Consider the following 24,145-nt stretch of genomic DNA (forward strand, 5'->3'; position numbering starts at 1 on the left):
CAAACATCCAAAAATTGCACTGCTCAATAACAAGACCCAACAACAAATCCTTCACATTCCAATATAACCAAAATCTCAGAGAAGTCTGGACACTAAAAAATAAAATAAAATAAAATAAAGAAAAGCACAAAAAAGTAGAAAAGTCGGCGTTTAACTTTAGCACTTAATGGACAGGTTTACACAAATCTGAAACACGAAAGCTCGACCTTTTACAAAGAAATAACTGAAACTGCAGTATGCTCTGTTTGTACTGTACAGTATATGTACACGTTAGAGTTCCGTAAGGAACATGGACAGAACAAGAGCAACGAGCAGAATGTGAACAGAGAGGAGCTGTGAGACTCCAGCAGGGTTAGCTAGCTACAAGCTCTCCTCTCCTCGAGTTTAACGGCTGACTAGCGCAGCCTCATTTGATCACACCTGGGGGAGGGCCGAGCACTCTGTGCGCATGAGCTAACATAGAGAGAGGGAGAGAGAGAGAGAGAGAGAGAGAGAAGGAGATAGAGAGAGAGAAAAGGGGAAAAAAGGGGAACTTTTCGCCCAGATTCAGTGGAGCTGGAACAGAGAAACCAGGACTGGACTGGACTGGACGCTGGCGAGAGGCTCAACGCGACTCCAAAACCATGATATTACACCTCGCAGCCCTTTTGTGTAAGTTCATTCACTTTACACTTAATGACTCGTTTAACTTTCACATACATTTTAAAGGACGTTTTCATCCATTTAGTCACGTGAACACACGCACGCTTCCAGATGTTCGGCCGCTGGCTTTTGTGAATAGAATGATTTTTTTTTTGTATGTGAGTTTTACACTCCGAGTGAATCATTTAACAACTTACAGGTCGGAAGGTCTATCCTTATTGTTTTATATATATTCCTATTGTGTATTGTCCATGTTTTACTTCTTGCACAGTGTTGCCAGAACTTATTTAATTTAGAGTTGTTTTGTTTGTTTGTTTGTATTACTGAGACCTGTGGGAAATAATCCCAAAGTTACATGGGTTATTCAATACCTCTCAGATTAAGTTAAATTTATAGAAAATGTTAGTTTATTGTGGAAAAAGCTTTTATCTTTCTTTTTTCTTTTCATTTCACGTCATTTTAGTCATGAATTCCACCACCAAGTAATTTTCTCCTACAGGGTCGAGGGTTTGATTCCCACCTAGGGTTTGTGTGTATGGAGTTTGCATGTTCTCCCCATGCTTGGTGGGTTTCTTCCCACAGTCCAAACATAGAGCAGTGTGTGAATGAGTGTGTGTGCATGTGTACCCTGCATTGAACCCCACCTTGTGTCTAAAGTCTCATGGGATTGGCTCCAGCTTCCCATGACTCTGTACAGGATAAGCTATATAGAGAATGAATGAATGAATGAATGAATGAATGAGTTTAAAAAAAGACTTTAATTTAAGTCACTATTCTGACTGTGTATTATTAGTGTTTTTCAAACACTATCTATTTTCAATATTAACCTTTTTAGTATAGTATTTTCCCCAAAAAAAATTATGTCAAAATTTTTATACAATTGAACATGCTTAAACAGTATTGGGTCATCATGGTTTAATTTTGAAAAACAGAAAATCAAATTGAAATATGTCTTCACAAAAATAACAAGTTGACCTTCTTGATCCAGGTTTAGGGGCGCGGTCGCTGGCCGAGCTGCCTGAACGTGGGGATGTGTGCACGGAGGGAAGCTGTTATCCTGCCACTGGAGACCTGCTTATTGGCAGAGCTCATCAGCTCTCAGCCACTTCCACCTGTGGTCTGGAGAAAACCGAACCTTTCTGTATTGTCAGTCACCTTCAGGTAGATTAAGACTTTGTATTTGGGGTCCTTAAATTGAGTTTGTTTTACCCACTGGTCCCTATGAATATAAATAATTCTAAACCTGCTAGTTATTACCTTGTCTGGAGGAGATAACATCTGGCTGCATCTAAAAGACAATGGGAGAGACAAGTCTGTAATATGCATCTAATTTCAATAATACATTCAACTTTAAAACTCAATTAAATATATTTAATTGTTTTGGGGACTTTTCCTGCATACTTACATATATTTATTAGATTATAGTGTAACAGCATAGTAAAACTTGTTAATACTTTTTAATCTCTTCAGGTTTAGTTTTTCAGAATGTTGTTCAGGATCTGATACTATCAGAGACGTGATCAGATTAAAGGTCCTTTGCGGCTTTAATCTTTGCTTATACTAGTCATGTGGGTGCTCTTAGGACTTACCCTTTGCGTGAGAGGGTTCTTTTTTTTATATATATATGTCTAGACTCCATCCTGACAACCTCACACGAAATAAACCAAATCACATTAATAAAACAGAAAAGTCTACAAGAAACTTAATTCTAAAAATAACCAGCTATACTGCTACTAGTATCTTTGTAGATATATAGGAGACATAGTAGGAGTAGCCAAAAGTTGGGTGAGCAAAGTTTCATTCACAGTTGTGTGTCCATATTCTTGAATATCAGATTAAGTATCTGAGGCTGCTGTTGTTCCCAGATCAATGAGACTAGATGTAAGTCAATTATTTTCAGAATCGGAGACTGTGGAGTTTAGTCTAATTGCAGACATTTTCTGATAAAGCATTGAATAGGGCCTTAGATTTGTTTCTCTCATAAAGTTTGCTAAGTGTGCTGTACATGCAAAAGCCATTGACATTTTCAATCCTTTTCCCCCTCACCAAATGTAGGAAGAGAAGAAATGCTTTGTGTGCGATTCTAGGAGGTCCTACAATGACGACGCACATACAACAAGCCACAGAATTGAAAATGTAGTGACCACGTTTGCTCCTAACCGACTAAAGACTTGGTGGCAGTCAGAAAATGGTGAGTTTATAAGACCAGTTAATGACCAACATGACCAACTCTCTTTTTTTCTTTCCATATTTGATTTCTTTTGGAATAAAGATGAATATATTGTTCTTCTAGTAAACATTTCTTTCTAAAAGGTTAATGTTTTTTACTTCATTATGGCTACTATAGTTTTCAATGTGTTATCATTTTAAGTAAGCACGAAAGGGCTTTCGTTCTCATGGGAAAATGGAACACTGGAAAGGAGTGCTTGTTAAAGGGAACACCTTTTAGGATAGCCCCCTGTAATCATACCATTGGTGGGAGTTACAGCTTCAAAGCCGGAACCTAATAGCTGACTTGTTAAAATAATGACCTTTGTTTTTACTCTGAAATGACTTTTTTCCCTTCGGAAAAACCTTTTTTCCCTTCGGAATTTATCACCCACAAGCCTTGGACAGCAGTTGATTAATACAGACTGCATTTAAAAAATAATGAAATGCAAAAATACTGGAATTCCGTCCTGAGAATGAACGGAACAGGAAGTAAAAGACGGCTGCAACCAGAGAGGCATGTGAATAAAAGGCTGAGTTGTTCTAAGAGAGGAGAGCTTAAGGTAATGTATGGGGGAGAGGAAACAGTTATTCACCACAGCTGGACACATGGGCCTGGGAATCAGACACAGAGGCATACAGCTTAATGATACATTCTCTCTTCTTCCTAGATCTATGTGGCATAGTTCCAACAAAAGCAGATGTTCACAGCTGTGACTGTAGAACTGTACTTTGACTGTATTTAGACTTTTTACATACTGTACCAGCTGCAGATGTTACTATGACATGATTTGTAATGTACTGTAGAAATGATTTTATATTATTTCCCTTATGTAATTTTCCCTTTAATATGCTAAACTCTGTTTCTCAGGGGTGGAAAATGTGACCATCCAGCTGAACCTGGAAGCAGAGTTCCACTTCACCCATCTCATCATGACCTTCAAGGTAATTGTGATTATAGGCTGAGGGACATGGTCTGGTGATGACAGGTATGTGTGTGTGTGTGTGTGCGTGCATGGATGCATGCATTGAGGATTCACATGATCACAGCTTGTGGGGGAGGTGATGGGGGATCTGTGTGAGAACAGTAGGAGGTCTGGAGAAGCTCCAGCTTTGCTTGTGACTTGAGACGATTGGAATGTTGCTGATAAAGCTTCCTAATCAACAATTCAGTCCTCATGTCTAAAATGTATTAAGCCATATCCTTGATGCAATTAATACCATTCAAGTTAGAGGAAACCTCTATGTACAATGTTAGTCTTGATTTCTAATGTATATCTGTTTTTGATGCACTGTAAAACACTCTAAATGTTTTATATACACTTCCTCCATGAACAGGCCAATGGATATAGTCCTACTGCCACCAAGATTAAACTTTTACACTTTGCTGGTGCTTTTCTTTCCCAAATAAACTTATAATCAGAACATAACACAATTGAGTTGAGGGTGAATGAGACAACCATAACAACTTGGTGTTGCTGGAATTTAAACCCACTGTCTTTGGATCAGTAGCTTAAAGCTTTATCTACTGAGATAACACTTACCCAAAACGTTTGAAGAACCCAAAAGATGACAAGCCGCATACCAATGGAAGTGTACAGCAATCTCAAATCTAAATTTGCCCACTCTCTAGCAGGGACTAAAAATGTATGGTGCATTGTTGGAAATGTAAAAGGTTCCTAAAATCCCTCAGAAAGTTCTTGAAGTTCCTATCAAGATCATTGTCTCCTGAAGAACATTTGCTTTTTTTTTGTTGTGATATTAGTTCATGCACTTAGAGGTACTAAATGTCCAGGATCTTTTATTGATATTGTCCAGGATTTATTTTATTCATTATGTCTATTACTGTTTTTTCTTCACATGAGCAAAGTAAATCTAAATCAGTGGTTACCATGATTGTTTTGAAGCAAATATGCACCTGACTCTGGCAGCACTAAAGAGTGAACTTGCAGATTATTTTTTTACCTGAAAATGTATTGCTATTGCAGTATTAGGTGCATTGTTTCATATCTCATGAGCAACTGTCATTACACATACTGTAGCATCTTACATTTTAGCTTCTGGGTGAGGATTTTCTTAGTTATCTGCAAATTTTTAACCTGTTAAAATTCTTTCTTTGCCATGTCTAACCCAGACCTTCCGGCCAGCTGCCATGGTGATCGAGCGCTCTGCTGACTTTGGAAAGACATGGCAGGTGTACCGTTACTTTGCCTATGACTGCGAGTCCTCCTTTTCATTGATCTCTCGGGGGCCCATGAAGAAGGTGGATGATGTCATTTGTGACTCTCGCTATTCTGATATCGAGCCATCTACAGAGGGAGAAGTCATCTTTCGTGTATTGGACCCGGCATTCAGGATCGAGGATCCCTACAGCCCAAGGATCCAAAGTAAGAGCTTTATTTATAAGAGCTTTTGCATGCATAACAATGCAAAATATACACATATGTTGCAGAGATATGGATGGTGTACATCTTTTGAGCATGTAGCATCTTTTCTCCAATTTTAGATATGCTGAAGATTACTAATCTGAGAGTGAAGTTTACTAAGCTGCATACTCTGGGGGACAACCTGCTGGACTCACGTATTGAGATCAAGGAGAAGTACTATTATGCCATTTACGACATGGTGGTGAGGGGCAACTGCTTCTGTTACGGCCACGCTTCTGAGTGCGCGCCCATTGATGGAGCTGGAGAGGTGGTGGATGGAATGGTAAGTAACTGTTGCACAAAAGTGATTCGAAGACATAGTTTTTCATGTAATAGGTTTTGAGGCGTACTGTAATAAGTAAGAATAAATCTTCAGGTGGCATGCTGTAGTAGGAGAACGCTCGTCATACTTTTTTCTATTTATAGTATTGTTTATAGTATTGCATTTGGTAGACGCTCTCATCCAGAACAACTTACATAAGTCCTCTGAAGTTTCCATCATTAAATATACTCTTCCACTGGTTCACTAGGTTACTACGTAGAAGTACTATTAGTCAAATACATTAGAAACAGATCGTCACTTAAAGATCGCCATTGACTCAGCTATATGGCCCCTTTTGGGGAAGTTAATTACACCACCTAGGTGCCAGAACAGAAAACAGTCTAGATGCATGTCTTTCTCGCTCTCTGAGAGATGGTGTTATTCTTTACCGTACAGAAGCTATGTGTAAAAACTAATTTTTTCTCTGGCCTTTTTTTGAAAGTTGAAATGATTGTAGAAAAAAAAATAGCTTGTCATGTAAAAAACAACAACCACTAAATAAAGCAATTTCTTCTAAAGTCTTTTATATGTTAAAAAAACTGTAAATTGCTAAAACTGTCTTCTGTCAAATAAACATCTTATCTGAGCGATCAGATTAGAGAAATCAACAGTGCTGTGGTGTAACAAGCGTATTATTGCAGGTGTCTTTTCGCTTGAGTTGAAAGTTCATCCTAGAAGAGAGATTTTCGTGTTGCCGTCCTTTTAATCAGGAGGCATTGATTAGCTTTTTATGAACCGAAATCTAAGAAAAATGCCTTCATGTCAGCTTCTCATTGAAGAATCAAATTAACATGTTTATCGACAAAACTGTTTATCAATCTGTTTCTTATAAAATCGAAATGTGCACTGTGAATGAACTCAATGGATTTTTTTTTCACTGTGGAAAGTCACGCTTCAGTAAACACATGCTTTACTTTTCATTTGTGTATATGAAGGAAGCATCCTGTTTAGTCTCCATTCTACATTATTTGCTTCCTGTCTAACATGTACAGTATTTCATCACTATAGGCTGAGCAACCTTAAAAAGAAATTCATTCTGATTCATAGTAACTGGAGCTTAGTGATTTTTATTTGCACCGTAATGTGTCTGGTCTGTGCTAGAAATGGTATAGTACACTGAAAGCTTGCACAAGCTGTGTGTGTGTGTGTGTGTGTGTGTGACTGCTCCCAGAGCTGGCATTTGTTAATCGGGTCCAGATGTATCAAGTATAAACATTTTCAGCTGCCATCTGGATTACGGGATTTTACAGCTTGTTCCGAGTTGCTTCATCTTTACCGTAGACCTTTTCCATTTAAAGATATTTCTTAATGTTAAAATGGTAATTAATTAGAGCACTAGTGCTTGTATTTATATAGTTAGCACTAGAACATCTTTTCATAAAAACAAATATTTGAGCTTGGAACATATTGTTTTTAAATGTGTGATTAACATTTCTACAGTTAGTTATAATAAAATGATCTCTTGATCTCCTGTTTTTTTCCTATAGGTCCATGGCCACTGCATGTGTAACCACAACACCATGGGGCTGAACTGTGAGCTCTGTCAGGACTTCTACCATGACCTGCCCTGGAGGCCTGCAGAGGGACGTAACACCAATGCCTGTAAAAGTAAGATGTTTACTGGAAATATTACACAGTTGTACTGTAACGAGACAGTTTAGTTCTATCAGATGAAATCTTATATCAGGTTTTATGAACACTGATAATGTCAGTAATTCTATACTCATTCCAAACATATAATATGTTTTCTTATAGTAACTAATAGATAGATTGGATGCTGTAGATAGATTAAATGTTGTTAGACCAATTGTTTGTTTTTCGTTAGTTAAATAATTAAAATATGTTACAATTTAACCATCCTATTTATATAATAAATATTTAAAGTTTTAAAGTATTGTAAAAAGTATTATAAAGTAAATGCATAATCTGGCATCTTCTCTGTAGAATGCAACTGCAATCACCACAGTACCTCCTGCCATTTTGACATGGCCGTGTACCAGGCGTCAGGTAACATAAGCGGAGGAGTGTGTAATGACTGCCAGCACAACACTATGGGCCACCATTGTGAGCAGTGCAAGCCCTTTTTCTACCAGCATCCTGAGAGGCACATTCGTGACCCCAACATCTGCGAGTGTGCGTAATTCTTCCTGTTATCACACTTTTCTCATCCTCTTATTTTGTCTTTTCTTCTTCGATGTCATCTGTGTCTCAGTATTTCTGTCTGGGCTAGTTCATTATGAAAGGCTCATCTGACTAGATCTTTGAACCTCTCTGTTTCTCTTTGTGGTTCCATGATGGGGGGAAGAGCACGGGCTGGGAAACACCTGGCCTTTGAAGTGGTGCTAGTCAACACAGAGCTAAATACTGCGCTTAAGTTTCACACTTCATGTTGTGTGATGTCTGGGGTTTATGCTAATCTTATCAGACCACACACGTGGACATATTTGTTTGAGAAAAAAAAAGAGAAGACCTTTCTATCTTACTATACCTTGTTAAACATCTGTGTGACCTTTGGCATTTTGTTTTCTAGATCAATAAGTCATTTCTTATTGATTTTTCCTTATAATGTTAACATTGACGTATGTCCCTCTGTAGCCTGTGACTGTGATCCCGTTGGTTCTCTAAACGGTGGCATCTGTGACGCGCTGACAGATGTTTCTCTTGGACTGATCGCAGGACAGTGTCGTTGTAAGCCCAATGTAGAGGGGGAGCGTTGTGACCAGTGCAAACAAGGCCATTATGGCCTTAGTGATGATCCTCTGGGATGTAAAGGTACATGTTTATACATCCTTGTTTATTACTTCACATTTCCGGGGATAATTTGCATTAGAATATCAGGAATGTTTAGGAAACCATTACCATGACTCCCGATGTCTGCTTTGCTTTTCTTAGCGTGCACCTGTAATTCTGTGGGGACAATCCCTGGCGGAAGCCCTTGTGACACATTTTCAGGAAACTGCTACTGCAAGCGTTTAGTTATGGGGCGAGACTGTGACCAGTGCTTGGTAGGTTGGCTTTAATCATGCGTTTCCTCAACATTATTAGATTTGCTTGATTTAGACATCGACCTGGGATGATGCTTTAACTGATTAATTTTAGTATTGTTTTATGTCTGTATTTCGGTGGAATTTTGTTTCCACATAATCTTTAAGCAGGCCTTCATTTTAACTGTTTATGTATCATCTAGTGGATTAAAAGGCAAACGCAGGCCATCCCACAGTGGATTGTTTCTCCTCTTGGGAGGTCTGTCATAAACAGCTTGTTGTTGAAAGCATGTGCTAACTAACCGTTTCCTTCACAGCCTCAGCACTGGGGGCTCAGCAATGACATGGATGGCTGCAGGCCATGTGATTGTGATGCTGGAGGCGCTCTCAATAATGAGTAAGTACAAGATTCAAAGAACTTTATTAATCCCAGAGGGAAATTGCTTTGTCTTGGTCAAACAGTTGCATTGATTAATTAAAAAAAAATATATAGTGACAAGAAAAAGTAAAAAATACACTGTATTTATAAAGTATACTAATTCGTGCAAACTGGATACTGCATACAAGATCTATGTTGGATCATGTGTTCGAATTCAATTCTAAAAAGTTACTAGGTTTTAGATTTATATCTGAATTATGTGGATCTTTATTTGTTCCTCAGTTGTTCTCCAGAGACAGGGTACTGTCAATGTAGAGAGCACATGTCAGGCAGACGTTGTGACCAGGTGGAGTCCGGTTTTTACTTTGTTGCTCTGGACCATTATGTCTACGAGGCAGAAGATGCTAACTTTGGACCTGTAAGTCACCTTGTGTCTATTTAAGGTGGTTCATAAAAGTGAATTGGGCCATGTACTAGAAATCTCTCTTTCTGCAGGGTGTAACAGTCGTGCAGAGACCATATCCTCAGGACCGTAATCCGACCTGGACTGGTATTGGCTTTGTGAATGTTCCAGAAGGAGCTTATCTGGAATTCAGCATTAACAATATCCCCTTTTCCATGGAATATGACATCCTTATTCGCTATGAACCCCAGGTTGGTTTCACACCTAGTTTTTTGTATTTTAGTGCTGTCTGTATGTCTATTACAAAGACAGCTGTAATTCTTAGCACAGCATGATGCCTACGCCTGTTACGTCATAGTGTATGAGTTTCCATTCTTCCTATTAATGTGTTTGTCTGTGTAGCTTCCAGAACAGTGGGAGGAAGTACTGATGACTGTCATCAGGCCTCATGTCATCACTGCTGACAGCCGCTGTGCCAACACCATGCCAGATGATGACAACCAAATGGTGTCCTTACACCCTGGCTCCAGGTGCGAGTCCTTTTTAGTTTTTCTTTAGTGTAACTTTTATATTGAAAGAGATTTAGGACGTTTGAAGACAAAGTATACTGAAAGAGATTTGGGAACTTTGTGTTTACATAATAAAATCGATTCTGTAAAATTTTGTATAATCACATTGTTTCTGTTTAGATATGTAGTGTTACCCAGGCCAGTATGTTTTGAGGAGGGGTTGAACTACACAGTGCGTCTGAGTCTTCCTCGCTACTCTACCAATAGTGACATCCAGTCCCCATACACACTCATTGACTCAGTATGTTCTCTCTTGAGTTATATCTTAAGTTGATATGTAAAATGATTGCTGTATAAAAACATTGCTTTGATTACCACCTTTTTGTTTTACAGCCAGCCTGTTCATAGCTCTGCTCTGTGGCTTTTTTTTTCCAGCTTGTTTTGATGCCACACTGTAAGAATCTGGATATTTTCTCCGGTTCCGTATCAGAGGGAGGTGACTTGGTGACCAACAGTGCATGGGACACCTTCCAGCGCTATCGGTGCTTAGAGAACAGCCAGTCTGTGGTGAAGACCCCCATGCCTGACATCTGCAAGAACTACATCTTCAGTGTGTCTGCTCTACTGCATCAAGGAGCGAAAGGTGCTGAAAGGCAACACATATGCTCATAGCCATTTTCTGACAGTCTTCTTAACACATACAGTCTTTTTTTAATGGGGCATGTCAGTCATATGTCTTCATTCATTCTACTTGTTCACTCATTTCTGAGCCCTACTGCTGTATTCGCATGTCATAGCTTGTGTATGTTGGCCTCAAGCCTGATTATAGGGCCTTACTTGCTTCCTGCGCCAACTTTCTCAGTAGTGTACATCTTATTTGCTGTCAAATAGACTGACAGACACATCTTAGAGACAGGAAACAGCATTTATTACTGTTATTACAGCTTTGGTAGAATTTACCTTTAAGCTATTTACTTCCATAAGATACTGGAAAGAGGATTAAAAAAGCATGTTTGACATGATTAATACACTACACGTTGTTGGGCAAGGACATAGGTCAGACAATTTAAGTTCAGTGATGCATTAAAGAGTAATTAGGCTATATTTACAGTATGCACTGTAACATTATCTAAAAAAAAGTTCTACCTTTGATAATTATTTAGATGTAGACATACATTTATGGATGCATAACAACACAGCTTTACCTATGTCCCTGTTGCACTCGTACGTTGTATTGATCGCGCCCAGACGTCAGATGGGCCTTGGCTGCATCGCTCTTCTAACCACCTCAACACGTTCCAACATGTAGAAAACAGAACGGACACTATTGATCTTTCACCACAAGTGGCCTATCCTGAGGAATGCACTAAGAGCCGTTAAGACTTCCTCATTGTAATACGGTCTTTGTTCTCCTGTCAACATGAGAAATTGGCCAGGAGCTTTGTGGTATGCATAACACGTCAGGTAAAAGGCACCTTATCATCAAGTGGGAATAAAGGGCTCTGTGAGATGGAACTATGGTCACAACCAATATTTTTTGGTCTTGACATCATAACTAATAAAAAAAAAGAGCAATTTATAAAAAAATATATAATAAAAAATTGCAATCGTATAAACTTCCACATAATAATTGTATCACATCCATTCGCTAATTATACCAATCTAAGTGTAATACTGAAAAACTACATGCCATTTTTTATTACTGTATATCCTAAATTACCAAATTGCCTTAAGGTTTAAATTAGTGACTTTTTGGTCATATATAATAGTCTCATCTGAGGTGATTTATTAAATCTTTAATTCCTTGTGATTTTCTTTGGCTTCACTGAACCCCTGGAATATGGAATGAAAAGTAATATTAAATCTTTCTCTTTCTCACATCCACAGCATGTCAGTGTGACCCTCAGGGATCTCTTAGTACGGTGTGTGATCCGAACGGTGGCCAGTGCCAATGCCGTCCCAACGTGGTGGGCAGAAACTGTGACAAGTGCGCTCCTTCTACGTTCCTGTTTGGACCTCAGGGATGCAGACGTGAGTCTCATTCTGATCTGCTTACAGAGTTCATACTGTTTCATACTTCCTCTGATCTAACAATTACACAAAGGTAACAGGTATCCCAGATTAATGCATACTGTTTCTTTCCTTCAGCATGTGAGTGCGATCCACAGGGTTCAGTGCATGCGTTCTGCCATGAGGCCACTGGTCAGTGTGAATGTATTCCCGGAGCGTACGGACGTCAGTGTGACCGCTGTCTCCCTGGACACTGGGGCTTTCCCAACTGCCGGCCATGTACTTGTAATGGACATGCTGAGCAGTGCGACCCCCAAACTGGGCAGTGCTTAGACTGTAGGGAGCACACCACAGGACACAACTGTGAGAGGTTAGTGACACATATCCAGTGGTTCTGTGCAATCTGAATATAACTGAACACTAGCACAACAATGCTTTACATCCATTATATGAACCGATCTTGCCATATTAAACTGATAATGCCTTTTGACACATCTGAGCAACCAAATGTCCAATTACCTATGCTGTGATTTTTTTTATAGTCGATCCAGTATACATGCAGTATAAATATTATACTTAATCTTGATCAATCTTGTCTGTTTATACAGATGTTTGCCAGAGTTTTATGGTGACCCTGTCCTGGGCTCTGGAGACCACTGCCGACCCTGTATGTGTCCCGATGGTCCTGGGAGCAGTCGACAGTTTGCTGGGGCATGTTATAAGAGCCATGACTCACACCTGGTGCATTGTGTATGCAAACAGGGCTATAAAGGTAAGCTGTTGCCAAATACAATGCATATAAAATGTCTTCCATCATAATTCACCTTGGTGCTTGTGTCAATAATTATGTTTGGATAGAGACTATTGACAAACATTTTTTTTTTCCATTTATAAGTAATTCTGTGAGTATTATTGTACAGTGAATCATTTGCTTTGCTTGATGTAGGTGCAAGGTGTGATGAGTGTTCACCAGGCTATTATGGAAACCCCCATGAGGCTGGTGGAGAGTGTCGTGCCTGCCAGTGTAGTAACAACATTGATATGATGGTCCCAGGATCATGTGATGCACGCACAGGCATCTGCCTCAAATGTCTGTACCACACCGAGGGCGAGAGCTGCAGCCACTGCAAGCTGGGTTATTATGGTGACGCCCTTACCCAGGACTGCAGGCGTAAGCACAAATATATTTGTTTTGTGTTTATCTTATTTGTACAAACCTATTAAATCAGGCAGTTTGTTTTTATTTGATCATGCCAGTGAGATATTGTTTCCTGCTCCTCAGGATGTGTGTGTAACCACATCGGCACTAGACAGGACACTTGTCCATCCGTCGGTGAATGTAACTGTGACCAGAATAATGGACAATGCCAGTGCCTGCCCAATGTAGTTGGACAGCATTGTGATTTGTGTGCCCCAGACACTTGGAACATGGCCAGCGGTCGAGGTTGTGAGGCCTGTGACTGTGACCCAAATCACTCATCCAGCACTGCGTGCAATGAGGTGATGTCCCTCCATTTTATATAATATTTAACCACCAGACTTGTGTCTATACTATATGTGCTGTTGTATGTCAACAGTTGTATTTATGTCCTGCATAAATTATGATGTCCTCATGGGTTATTAGTGAGTTATAAAGTTGTTAACAGAGTATGTTTATTTCATTTAATTTCAGATAAGTGGTCAGTGTATGTGTAAGCCTGGATTTGGAGGAAGAACATGCAGGGAGTGCAGAGAGCTGTTTTGGGGTAACCCTGAGGTCAAATGCCATGGTAAGCTGGAAATTGTCATTTGTCTGGTGGAATACCATGATGCAAAGTTTTGTTCATATAAGAATATTGAAGGTATCTTTTAGAGCATATATATTTAATAGGCATCCTCCAGTTACTGTAACTAATAACAATAACAAATAATTAACTTCAAAATGCATTTTTGTATTGACGCCATGTCTTAAAGATATAACTTTGGCTTTTCTACTTGTATACAGGCCTGAATATCATGATGCATGAACAGTAATGTAATGTAGTATGATACTTTAGCCAGCAACACTAATAACAGTGTATTAAAGGTTCCTTGCATTACTGAGTTAGCTTCAGATGTTCTTTGCCATGATGAACTCAGGGCCTCCTAATATCCTTTCCTCCCCAACAACAACGTCCCTTTGTTTCAAGTAGGCTTTCCCTTCAGCCCCCATGCATGACCCATGTTTTTTTTTTTGCATGCAATGCAGAAATCAACTTTTGTCTTATTAGGATAGATCCAAACTCGTTTTGTAAAAGTCAACCTGCTTTGAAAACTGATAGAGATAGTGAATTAGAAGGACACTTAGTGAATATGTTTGTGAACCAAACACAAGCTGCATTTGTAAGACATTATAATATACTGCCACTATAAAATCACTTGTTAGTGTCAATAATCAGGAATTAAACACTTACATTTGCTAGGGATCATAAAAAAAACTTGACAGGACTTGCAATTGAAAAAGATCATGTGGTCTGATGAGTCCAGACTTGACCCTATTTCAGGAAGGAAGAAAGGAAGCACATGACACGTGCAAGGCTCAAGACACAGTGTTATGATCTGGGGTTGCTTCCATTGGTCAGGTCTAGTCTTAATAATGGTATGTGGCAATAAAATGAAGTCAGCTGATGACCTGAATGTACTGAACGACCTGGTTATCACATCAATGGAGTTTTTCTTCCCTGATGGAACAGGCATATTTCAGGACTCAGATTGAGTAAGAGTGGTTCTGGGAGCATGAGAAATCATTTTCAATCTTGAAGCAAAGCTAAAGTTGGTCAATGAAATTTTGGAGTGTGTGACTTTTGCCAGTCTGGCCAGGCACTGTATATGGCAAATAACTTTATATTTAAAGTACTTTTATCTTCAAATACGCCAGATGAATTTCTGCAGCTTTTGGAACATCTGATGATACAAATGATACAAATGCCTCTAGTGTTAACATTCATAAGCACTTATAAACATTTCAGCCATATCTACACAGTATGACTCCTGTCTCTGTCCTTAGTTTACATTCTTTTCCAAAGGCCAAGAATCAGGGGCTCTTCACAGGGAACAGGGTTTGTGTTTTTTCTCCCAGTTTGCTCGGAGAACACCCCTACACACACGCACACACCAGTTGTTTGGTGAGCCCATCATAGCAGGAAGCCCCCCTCCCTTCACTATGTTTCTCTAAGATCTAGTTACCTCCTGAGTGTCGGTGTGTTGACTTAAACTCAACATGCCTCAATCCGTATGAGCAGAGGAATTCCCCGATTGGATTATACTGTGCACTGTTTGTGTGCCTGTGGTAATAAAGATTATTAGATCCTCTGCAGTTGTAATATAAAAAAATAACATAAATATGTTAGTATTACACCTTAGGCATCACTCTCTTATTCTTAGGACCCTGAGGCAATGTGTATTCTGATTTGGTGTATATGTACATGAAAGACCTCACGTTCACCTTACAGTGGTTTTAGGAAATAAACCACAACAGAAACTCAGAATCCATGTGAGTGGAATGTTAGCCATATGCGTTTGTTTCATTATGATCCAAAAATCCTGTTGCAATGAATTTGTCCTCATGAAAATAGAAAACATGTGTGTGGAAAGCTTTAGGCAAATATAAAAAACTTCCAGTCAACAGAAACTTTTAGGGACATGCAACAGGACAAACAAAATATTTGTGAGACATCTGTAACACTTCTGTTGTCGTATAATTTTTTGTATTGTGTATAATATTTAAAGGATGGAAACACCCTATATCACACACATATCTGTATTTGACACACATGCACGTTCTTATTATGGATACAGTTTTTTTAAAGATGTAAAAACATCTAGGTTGAAATGAACTAGGATTGGAATGTGTAGGTGTGTCAAATACTGATGTGTGTGTGATATATGGTGTTTCCCTCATTTAAATATTGTTACTTTGACATTTGTTTTTAACCTCATGACAATGGAAATGTTACAGATGTCACACAGATGTCCAGTTTGTCCTGTTTTGTGTCCCTGAAAGTGTGAGCCGGGGTATAAGCATTAAGTATGTAGATCACCATCACTCCCATGTATACAAAAAAAAAGAAAAAGTTTTCATCTTCAGGGGTCACATTCACTGCATATTTGAGCAAGTCGTGCCTCTCTGCAATGCCAAAGGCCTCCTCTACAATAGTAGGATTAACCTCTGAGCTAAGCCCCCACTTCCACACAGCCTTTTGTTCAAATTAGGGCCCTGAGGTGATGAAGTCCTTTCTGTAGAATGTATGTATGTGTGTGAAGCACTTCAGGTTGGAATGCTATTCAAGAAGATTAAAACTCGTGGATTGAAGCTGTGTGTGTGGGGGGGTTGAATAGAAACACCTTTCTGTTAGAAGGTTTGTCGTTGTATGCGTTGGGGGTTGAGGGGTTGTGCACATGTTGCCAGTTAAAAGCAATCCTACTGGTATGTTTGCTTAGTGTCTAGCATCTTTTTGTGTGTTAGTTAGGCCCTTTTGTCTTTCACAACGCTCAGTGTTCACTTCACTCATGTGCTACAAAGCTCAGTCTTTTCACACCAATATTTACTTTAGCCATGTCCTTCCCACAACACTTCCTCTCTCATTCTTTCAGCCACTTTACAAGTGACCTTTAATGTAGACACGGTCGAATGCAACTCACCGCCTATGATGAATTATGCTCGTAAAACCGGAGGCTTAATGTGAACAAATCTCAAGCTCACCTTATCCCTACCTATAAAAATGAAAAGCAGAAATCACGTAAAATCACTATACAAAATTTTAAGTGAAATGCCCAAAAATGTAAACAAAAAAATTAAATTTCAGTGTAAATCTCAAAAACAAGATTTGGGTTTTTCATATGCATGCCACTTACTTCCTTAATAATTCCTTAATGTCATTTTACTTTGGTCAATAAGTCTAGGAAGTTACTAAAGCACTTCTCGTTTAAATATAAATATTAATATATTTATTACTATAAATATTAATATAATATTTATCAAGCGTTATTTAAAAAAGGAAACTCTAAAACTTGGTAGCTTAGAATATTTCACAAACCATAACATCAAAATTTAATTCTTTGAGAGAAAATATCCACAAATAATATAAATGAAAATATGACGTTATGGTAACATAATACAAAATAAATATATAATACAGTTTTATGCGAAAGTCTTGAGCTAACCCTCATTTGATCATATTTTGCTTCCAATGAGACATACCTTCTTGTATTTTTTAATGTAGTCTGTTATGTACAGTCATAATTAGTTGTCCCATCCATAACCAAAAATACACTGCTCTACAGGAATGTGTCATATGTACGCTGATTTTGTGCTATCTTGACATCAAAATAGTTGTCGTCAGGTTTTTATGTGTGTTTACTTCTTAAATAAGTGTAACGGAGGAGTGATGTTTATTGACGGTTTGTCTAAGCGTCTAAGTGTCTGTGTGTTCTTTCAGCCTGTGACTGTGACCCCAGAGGAATTGCTGAGCAGCAGTGTAACAAAGCTACGGGACATTGTGTGTGTGTGGAGGGTGTGTCGGGCCCCCGCTGTGACACTTGTGCTCGGGGTTACTTTGGTGAATTCCCACACTGTGAACGCTGCCACCAGTGCTTCGCTGAATGGGATGTGATCGTAGGAGAGCTCACTAACCAGACACACAGGCTGGTGCAGAAAGTTAACACCATTAAATCCAATGGCCTCACTGGGCCTTACAAGGACACCATTAACAACATGGAGCGGAGTGCCAATTCCATCCGCGAGCTTCTGGCCCAGAACCCTGCTACTCAGCCTCTCACTGAGATCCAGAGCCTGCTCGAGCAAGCTACGTAAGTCGTGTCCTATGTAAACAACTGACGGTGGAATTCGTCGAGCTAAACAATTTGCAGTTAATTCGCTTCTTATTGTATTTGTTATCACCTTTTCCTGCCTGTTTTTAGGAGGCAGCATCACAATCTTTTCATTTAATTTAATGTCTTTGTTAAAGATTTTTTCATTTATTTACTTGCAGTGCATTTCTGTGAATATTGTATTACTTAACTATGAACCACATAAAATACACATAACTACAAGTTAGACCAAATCCCAAATCGCTCTATTTGCTCACTACATATAGTGTAACAGTGTTATAGAGAATATGTAGTTAGCAAATAGGGCGATTTGGAATTTGGTGATTTGGGATTTAATTTTGGTAAACTAGTTCCAAACATATTGCACTTAGGCCTCTGTATTTATAATATTATTACATGATTTTGAGATGCGGTAAGCATTTCGCCAAAATCCCTCAGTCTTGTGTTCGACTGTGAGGTTAATATGCACAAGTATACATCTGGTAGATAAAACGATATTACAATAGAAATTTACTCTGAAATGAAAATAGCAGGCTTGTGGTCCAAAGATGATATGGTAATGACATTTACAAACTCCTGACACTTTTTACTCTAGATCCTTGATGACAGAAATGAATGAGAAGCTGAATCAGACAGAGGAGCTCTTGTCTCAGATCTCTGAAAACAGTACAGATTCGAAGCTAGAAACACTCAGTGAAGAAGCGCAGAAACTGCAGCGCACCGTAAAAGACCTGCAAGACCAAGTTGAGTTCATGAAGAATTCCGATGTGCGAGGTGAGCAACACGGCGTCAAACAAGACTTTTTAATTATGATAGATATTCCTAAACATGCTCAATAAACCATATTTAATATGTTTTCATATGGATTGGCCAACCTCGCAGGAGCATTAGACAGTGTAAAGAAACACATGCAGGAGTCTGAAGCAGCAGAGGCTCGAGTGAACGCCTCGATCAGTGATCCCGAGAGCCTGGTGGAGCAGTCAGCCTCACTGCGTAATTACACAGAGTCTATGATGAATGAAACTAAAGAGGAGTTCCAGAGGAAGCAAGATGAGCATACCAAGGTGCTGGATGATCTGGCTGGCCAGCTCGAGACCCTGGACCTGTCTGAACTGAGTGAGAATGTGAGTTTATTATTTAGTATCATGTCAAGACTGTATTATACTATATGCATGATGGAAAGATTAACACACAACGGAATTGACTACTTGCATCATGTCATTACCACCCTGTCATATGTAAGTCCCTGTGAATGACTGGTTAATAGCAAAACAATTAGAATATTTAATTAGATAAATGATCATATTATCCAGACAGCAACCATTAATTAAAATTACAGCCAGTGCAACTATCAGAGTTGCTATTATTGAAAATAAATCAATGAATGTATTAAATTATTCCAATCACCATTTTTTTTTTCAATTCAATTTTCAATTCAATTTTATTTATATAGCGCTTTTAACAATGGTCATTGTCTCCAAGCAGCTTCCCAAAAAAAAAAAATCAGTCTTTAATAGAAAAAAAAATCAGTCTTTAATAGAACATTAACAGGTGTTTGACCCCAAAGCATGTTTAGTTTAATTAGATATCTCCTTATAATGATTTTTATTAATTATAAGCAAATTACTTTTTTTCTCCATTCAGTCTTAAATGAAAGAACAAGATAACACAGCGTTAGCGCTAATACAGAATATGAAGCTTGTATAGTGATAGAGCTCATTCTGATCTGATCCCAGACTTGTGGCAGCCGTGCTGGATCGGAAGCCTGTGCTGACTCTCCCTGCGGAGGCCTGGGCTGTCTGGATGCTGAAGGAAACAGGAAGTGTGGGGGAGAGGGATGTAATGGTCTGACCACATTGGCCCATAATGCCTGGCAGAAAGCCAAGGACTTTGACCAAGATATTGTCAGTGCTATGGAGGAGGTGGACAAGCTTTCTAAGATGGTGAGTAAATCCACTGTATATTTCTACTAGCAATGACATACAGTTTATTTAGTTTATAACTGACCTGTTCTTTGCGTGTTCAGGTGTCTGAGGCGAAAGTAAAAGCAGATGAGGCCAAGTTGAACGCTCAAGAGGTTCTGCAGAAAACCAATGCGACCAAGCAGCGCGTGGACAATAGTAACGAAGAGCTGCGCAGACTCATCAAACAGATCCGAGACTTCCTCACTCGTACGCTTACGATGTCTATTTTAGATCTAATATGCTACTTAACATGTTCACCTCGAGGCTGGTTGATTTACTTGTGTGGGTGTTGAATACGTCATAAAAACCGACTGGTATTTTTCTCAGGCTCGTATTTCAGACAAATAATTTTTTCCACACCCACACTACAAAACCGCTTTGAATGTTTAAATGGTCATTAGGAACCTTTGCTCTACTCATCTTTGCTGTTTCCGATGACGTCTTTAGAAGAAGGAGCGGACCTGGAGAGCATCGAGGCTGTGGCTAACGAGGTGCTTCAGATGCAGATGCCCACCACGCCAGCTCAGCTGCAGAACCTGACAGCAGATATTCGGGAGCGTGTGTCCAGCCTGTCTGACGTGGCCGACATCCTTAACCAGAGCGCTGCTGATATTGAGAGAGCTGAGACTCTGCTGGAGCAGGCCCGCAAAGCCAGGTCAGAACTTTGTCTCCAGCACAGAACTTTTCTTTGTTTTTTGATGGACAATATTTTGCAATGTTTTGTAACCTGTTTATAAATAAAAAGCTCCTTTTTGTAACAGGAAAGAGGCGTCTGATGTGAAGAGCACAGCTGAGCTGGTACAGGAAGCTCTGGACCAGGCGGAAAAAGCTCAGACGGCCGTGACTGAGGCCTTGAAGCAGGCCACTAATGACATAAAGGGAACACAGGCTCTGATTGTATCTGTAAGTTCAAAGTAATGATTAGGTAAAGAAAATATGGTTTAAGATTCTAAAAAGTTTAGATCCTGTTTCAAATAACAGATCCAACGTCTCTGCCAACAAGCAAATAACCATTATGACACACAAACATGCTAGAAGAATACAGTGAGTAAAGTTATAATCTCACACAAGGTTTTTTATAGGTTTTTGTACAGGTGCTTGAAAGTTATTTTAAGTTTAAAATGTGATTAATTAAAATACAATTGCTTTAAGGTGTTATACATTTATATGGCCGATACGATATTATAACGATACCTAGGGGCTGATTTGATTAATATTGCAATTTTGCAAGTATTAGGATTTTATAAATATCCATATTCTATATTACACTTCTTCTTCTTCTTTTTTTTTAAATTAAACTGGATGTGGTAACAGAACAAGAGCTGAAACAAGCTTACTGAAAGAACTGCAAGGACGTAAATTTCAGCACATATATCACTTGTACTCTTTCGCCTACAGAGGCATCATGACGACTTTTTTAGTAGTGAAGTAAATAGTAATAAACAATGAAGGGATGCATGGGAGGAAATAAGTCAGTTTTGATATTCAAATGATGAATATGAATTAATTTGAACATTGAATATATGAATAAATATTAATTTAACTCTTGTTTTAATATTTAATAATGATTTATTATTTGGTTTTTCGTGAGAAAGATTAAGATTTGCATGTTGCAGAATCATTCGTACATTACTGGATTTTTGGATTACATTATGCATTTATTGGATCCACCCCAGGCAAGGCTGTGTTTAGTGTGATACATGAGCTGTTAAATCTTTGCATGTATGGAAGCTTAGGTTTGATCTTGTTTTTCTCGTCAATTGCAGGTAGAGTCAGAGACGGCGGATTCAGAGTTCAAGCTGAGTAACGCTACCCAGAGGCTACTCCAGCTGGAAAAGGATGTTGCTCTTTTGAAAGAAAAAGCCCTCAATACTGCTACCACTGTAGAAATGACAGAGAAAGACACAGACAGTGCGACTGAGCTGGCAGAGCAGATCAAAAAGGTACCTATATACATGGTCAAGTTTGCAATAAACTGAAGTGTACAAAAAAAAAGAAGCCTGCATGTAAATGTAATTACAGGGAAATCATATAGCGTTCTTGGACCAACAGAAAATCAGTGGTTTCCTCTTTTTGTGTGTAGGATCTGGACACAGAACTGAAGGATAAGTATGGTACTGTGGAGGGCCTCATCTCTGAAAAGGCTCAGGGTGTAGCAGATGCTAAGAAAAGAGCTGAGATGCTTCAAGAGGAAGCCAAAGAGCTGCTGCTGCAAGCTAGTAAAAAACTACAGCTTCTCAAAGGTACTGATATAAACTCATGGGAGAATTTTTTTATTTGAGATTTTATATTGAGGGGAAAAAAACTATATTTGTGAGTACTTCCAGTCATTAAAAATTTGAAGAATAAGTCAAAAACTGTAACCCGGCATGATGAGACAGCGGTGCAATGGATATAATTATGGGAATGTAGGCCAAGAGGTGTTATTATTCCCATTAAATGTCCAAATGGGGGGAAATATGATTGGAACAAGCAACCATGTAATGATGTAAAGTCACTGAGACCACATTTTTGTCCATTCTGAACTGTGAATATAATCCAATGCTCTTAATCTATATCTCTATGATTTTATTTATTTTAAATCGGCCAGAAAATTAATTGATAGTTATATGAATAAGCAGAATCATAGACATTTCCAGTAGTTACTGGTGAGAATATACCAAATAACTGGCTTAACTGGTTCACCTGCAAGTGTATGCTTTTTACTCAATTAAATAAATAAATTAAAAAGGTTATTAGAACACATCTTAGGTTATGAGAGAAATTCATTGTATAGGTGTACACACATTTTATTGTTTTCGTTATTTTGTTCCACACTGTTAAAATATGAATGAACTTGTTTGCCAACAGATTTGGAAAAATCCTACGATGAAAACCAGAAGACACTGGAAGATAAAGCCAACCAGCTAGTGGATCTAGAAAAGGCTGTGAAAGAGTTACTTCAAGAAATTAGCCAGAAAGCCACTGTATACAGCACCTGTCTGTTTTAATACTACAGCCAATAAGACTAGAAAATGACAATCACTGATTATTCAAAGAGATGTATTAATGGCCTTGGTTCAATAAAGTGGATTGTATTGTGGAATTTAAAAACGACAGTATACTTCAAAGCAATAAATGTGAAGTTCAACCTCTTCGGCCACATGACTGCAAACGTCTCCACCCATAAAATATTTTTTTTCTATTAAATAAAAAAAAAAATCTACTTTTTTTGTACCAAATTTTGTGAATGACCGTAACTCTAATAAACCAAATTTTTGGTGAGCAATTCTGAATTCTGCACCCATTTAGTCACTTTTTAATCACTTACTCTTTTTTTCCTCTATTACTTATATCACTGTGAATGTCCCTGTATATGACAATGTATTATGGACACCCTTATAAGAGATGTATAAGTGCTTTAACATTGTACTTCCAATTTTTTTTTACTAACATGCCAGGGAGGAGTGCATTTAATGCAAGGGATTAAAGTCTAATATTTGCAAGGGAAATAAAGAAAAACAATGAAAACTAATCAATCAGTCATAACCCTTTCAGCAGAATAATAATGTTTAGGGATGGTTGAGGAACATCTAAATTTAGGCAGATACCTTTCTTGGAAATTCCCTTTGGGATCAATAAAGTATCTATCTATCTTATTTTACAATCAGTAGTCTTAACATTTTAACCACTGCCCAGGCAGATGACCATGAGTTCAAGGGGTTGACCTGGCCTCCCCAGATTCCAATCCAATCTAGCAAACAAGTTTGATCCATCCATCCCACTTAAGGGGATCTGATATGTCCTGGTACCTGATACCACAGCACACCTCCAGAGGGCTTGATGAGTTCATGGCTTGACGTGTCAGAGCTGTTTTGATGGCAGATCAGCACAATATTAAGACAGGTGTTTTAAAATGTAATGGCTGATTTCTAACACATGAATTTTATGAACTGACTGTTCACTTACTGCCCAATATATCCCACTTACTTGACAGGGGTCGTTACAATGAATAATCAATATTATTCACTTGTTACCACCTGTAAGTGGTTTAAATGTTATGGCTAATTGAGGTATATGTATATGTATACATATCGTTTATTGTATGTTTTAAAAGTTGTTTCCTGGAAATGAAGTTTCAGGAAAAAATATTTAAAAGGTTTTAAAATTACCCCCTTTCTGGATGGTACTTATATATGTGTCCTAGCCAAATAAAAGTTATTTACCTGTACCAAAGAAAAGTTCTGTTATTTATTGATTAGTTTCTATCTGAAAAAATAAATAAATCACAATACAGTTAGGTACTTGTGGGCTTCTGCTGAAATTACTGACGATCAACATTTTAAAACTAGTTGTTTCAAATGGCCTTAAAAAATGAGGTTGCAAATGGCTTTTTTTAAACCCCAAAGCAATGTGATATTTTGCACAGTCTAATTAAATACACAGCCTTTTCTGTTGTTTCACTTCACCCC

The 24,145-nt window shown here is 38.4% G+C and overlaps 1 protein-coding gene across 1 annotated transcript; it reads left to right on the forward strand.

The window, feature by feature from the left end:
- Positions 1–522: 522 nt before the first annotated feature.
- On the forward strand, positions 523–23,905 carry lamb1a (laminin, beta 1a). The gene is made up of 32 exons (XM_053476376.1): positions 523–651; positions 1,631–1,803; positions 2,698–2,833; positions 3,722–3,795; positions 4,985–5,237; positions 5,357–5,559; positions 7,086–7,206; positions 7,543–7,731; positions 8,194–8,370; positions 8,491–8,603; positions 8,900–8,979; positions 9,244–9,379; positions 9,457–9,615; positions 9,767–9,894; positions 10,054–10,174; positions 10,309–10,516; positions 11,761–11,904; positions 12,022–12,253; positions 12,492–12,655; positions 12,830–13,054; positions 13,166–13,383; positions 13,556–13,652; positions 17,340–17,709; positions 18,326–18,504; positions 18,613–18,854; positions 19,467–19,673; positions 19,757–19,901; positions 20,142–20,349; positions 20,456–20,597; positions 21,461–21,637; positions 21,778–21,937; positions 22,545–23,905. Exons 1-32 carry the CDS (start codon positions 624–626, stop codon positions 22,682–22,684), a joined length of 5,349 nt encoding a protein of 1,782 aa, XP_053332351.1. The 5' UTR covers positions 523–623; the 3' UTR covers positions 22,685–23,905.
- The last annotated feature ends 240 nt before the right edge of the window (positions 23,906–24,145 follow it).

The sequence above is a fragment of the Clarias gariepinus genome, chromosome 2 (genome assembly GCF_024256425.1).
Source record: "Clarias gariepinus isolate MV-2021 ecotype Netherlands chromosome 2, CGAR_prim_01v2, whole genome shotgun sequence".
Classification (NCBI taxonomy): Eukaryota; Metazoa; Chordata; class Actinopteri; order Siluriformes; family Clariidae; genus Clarias; species Clarias gariepinus.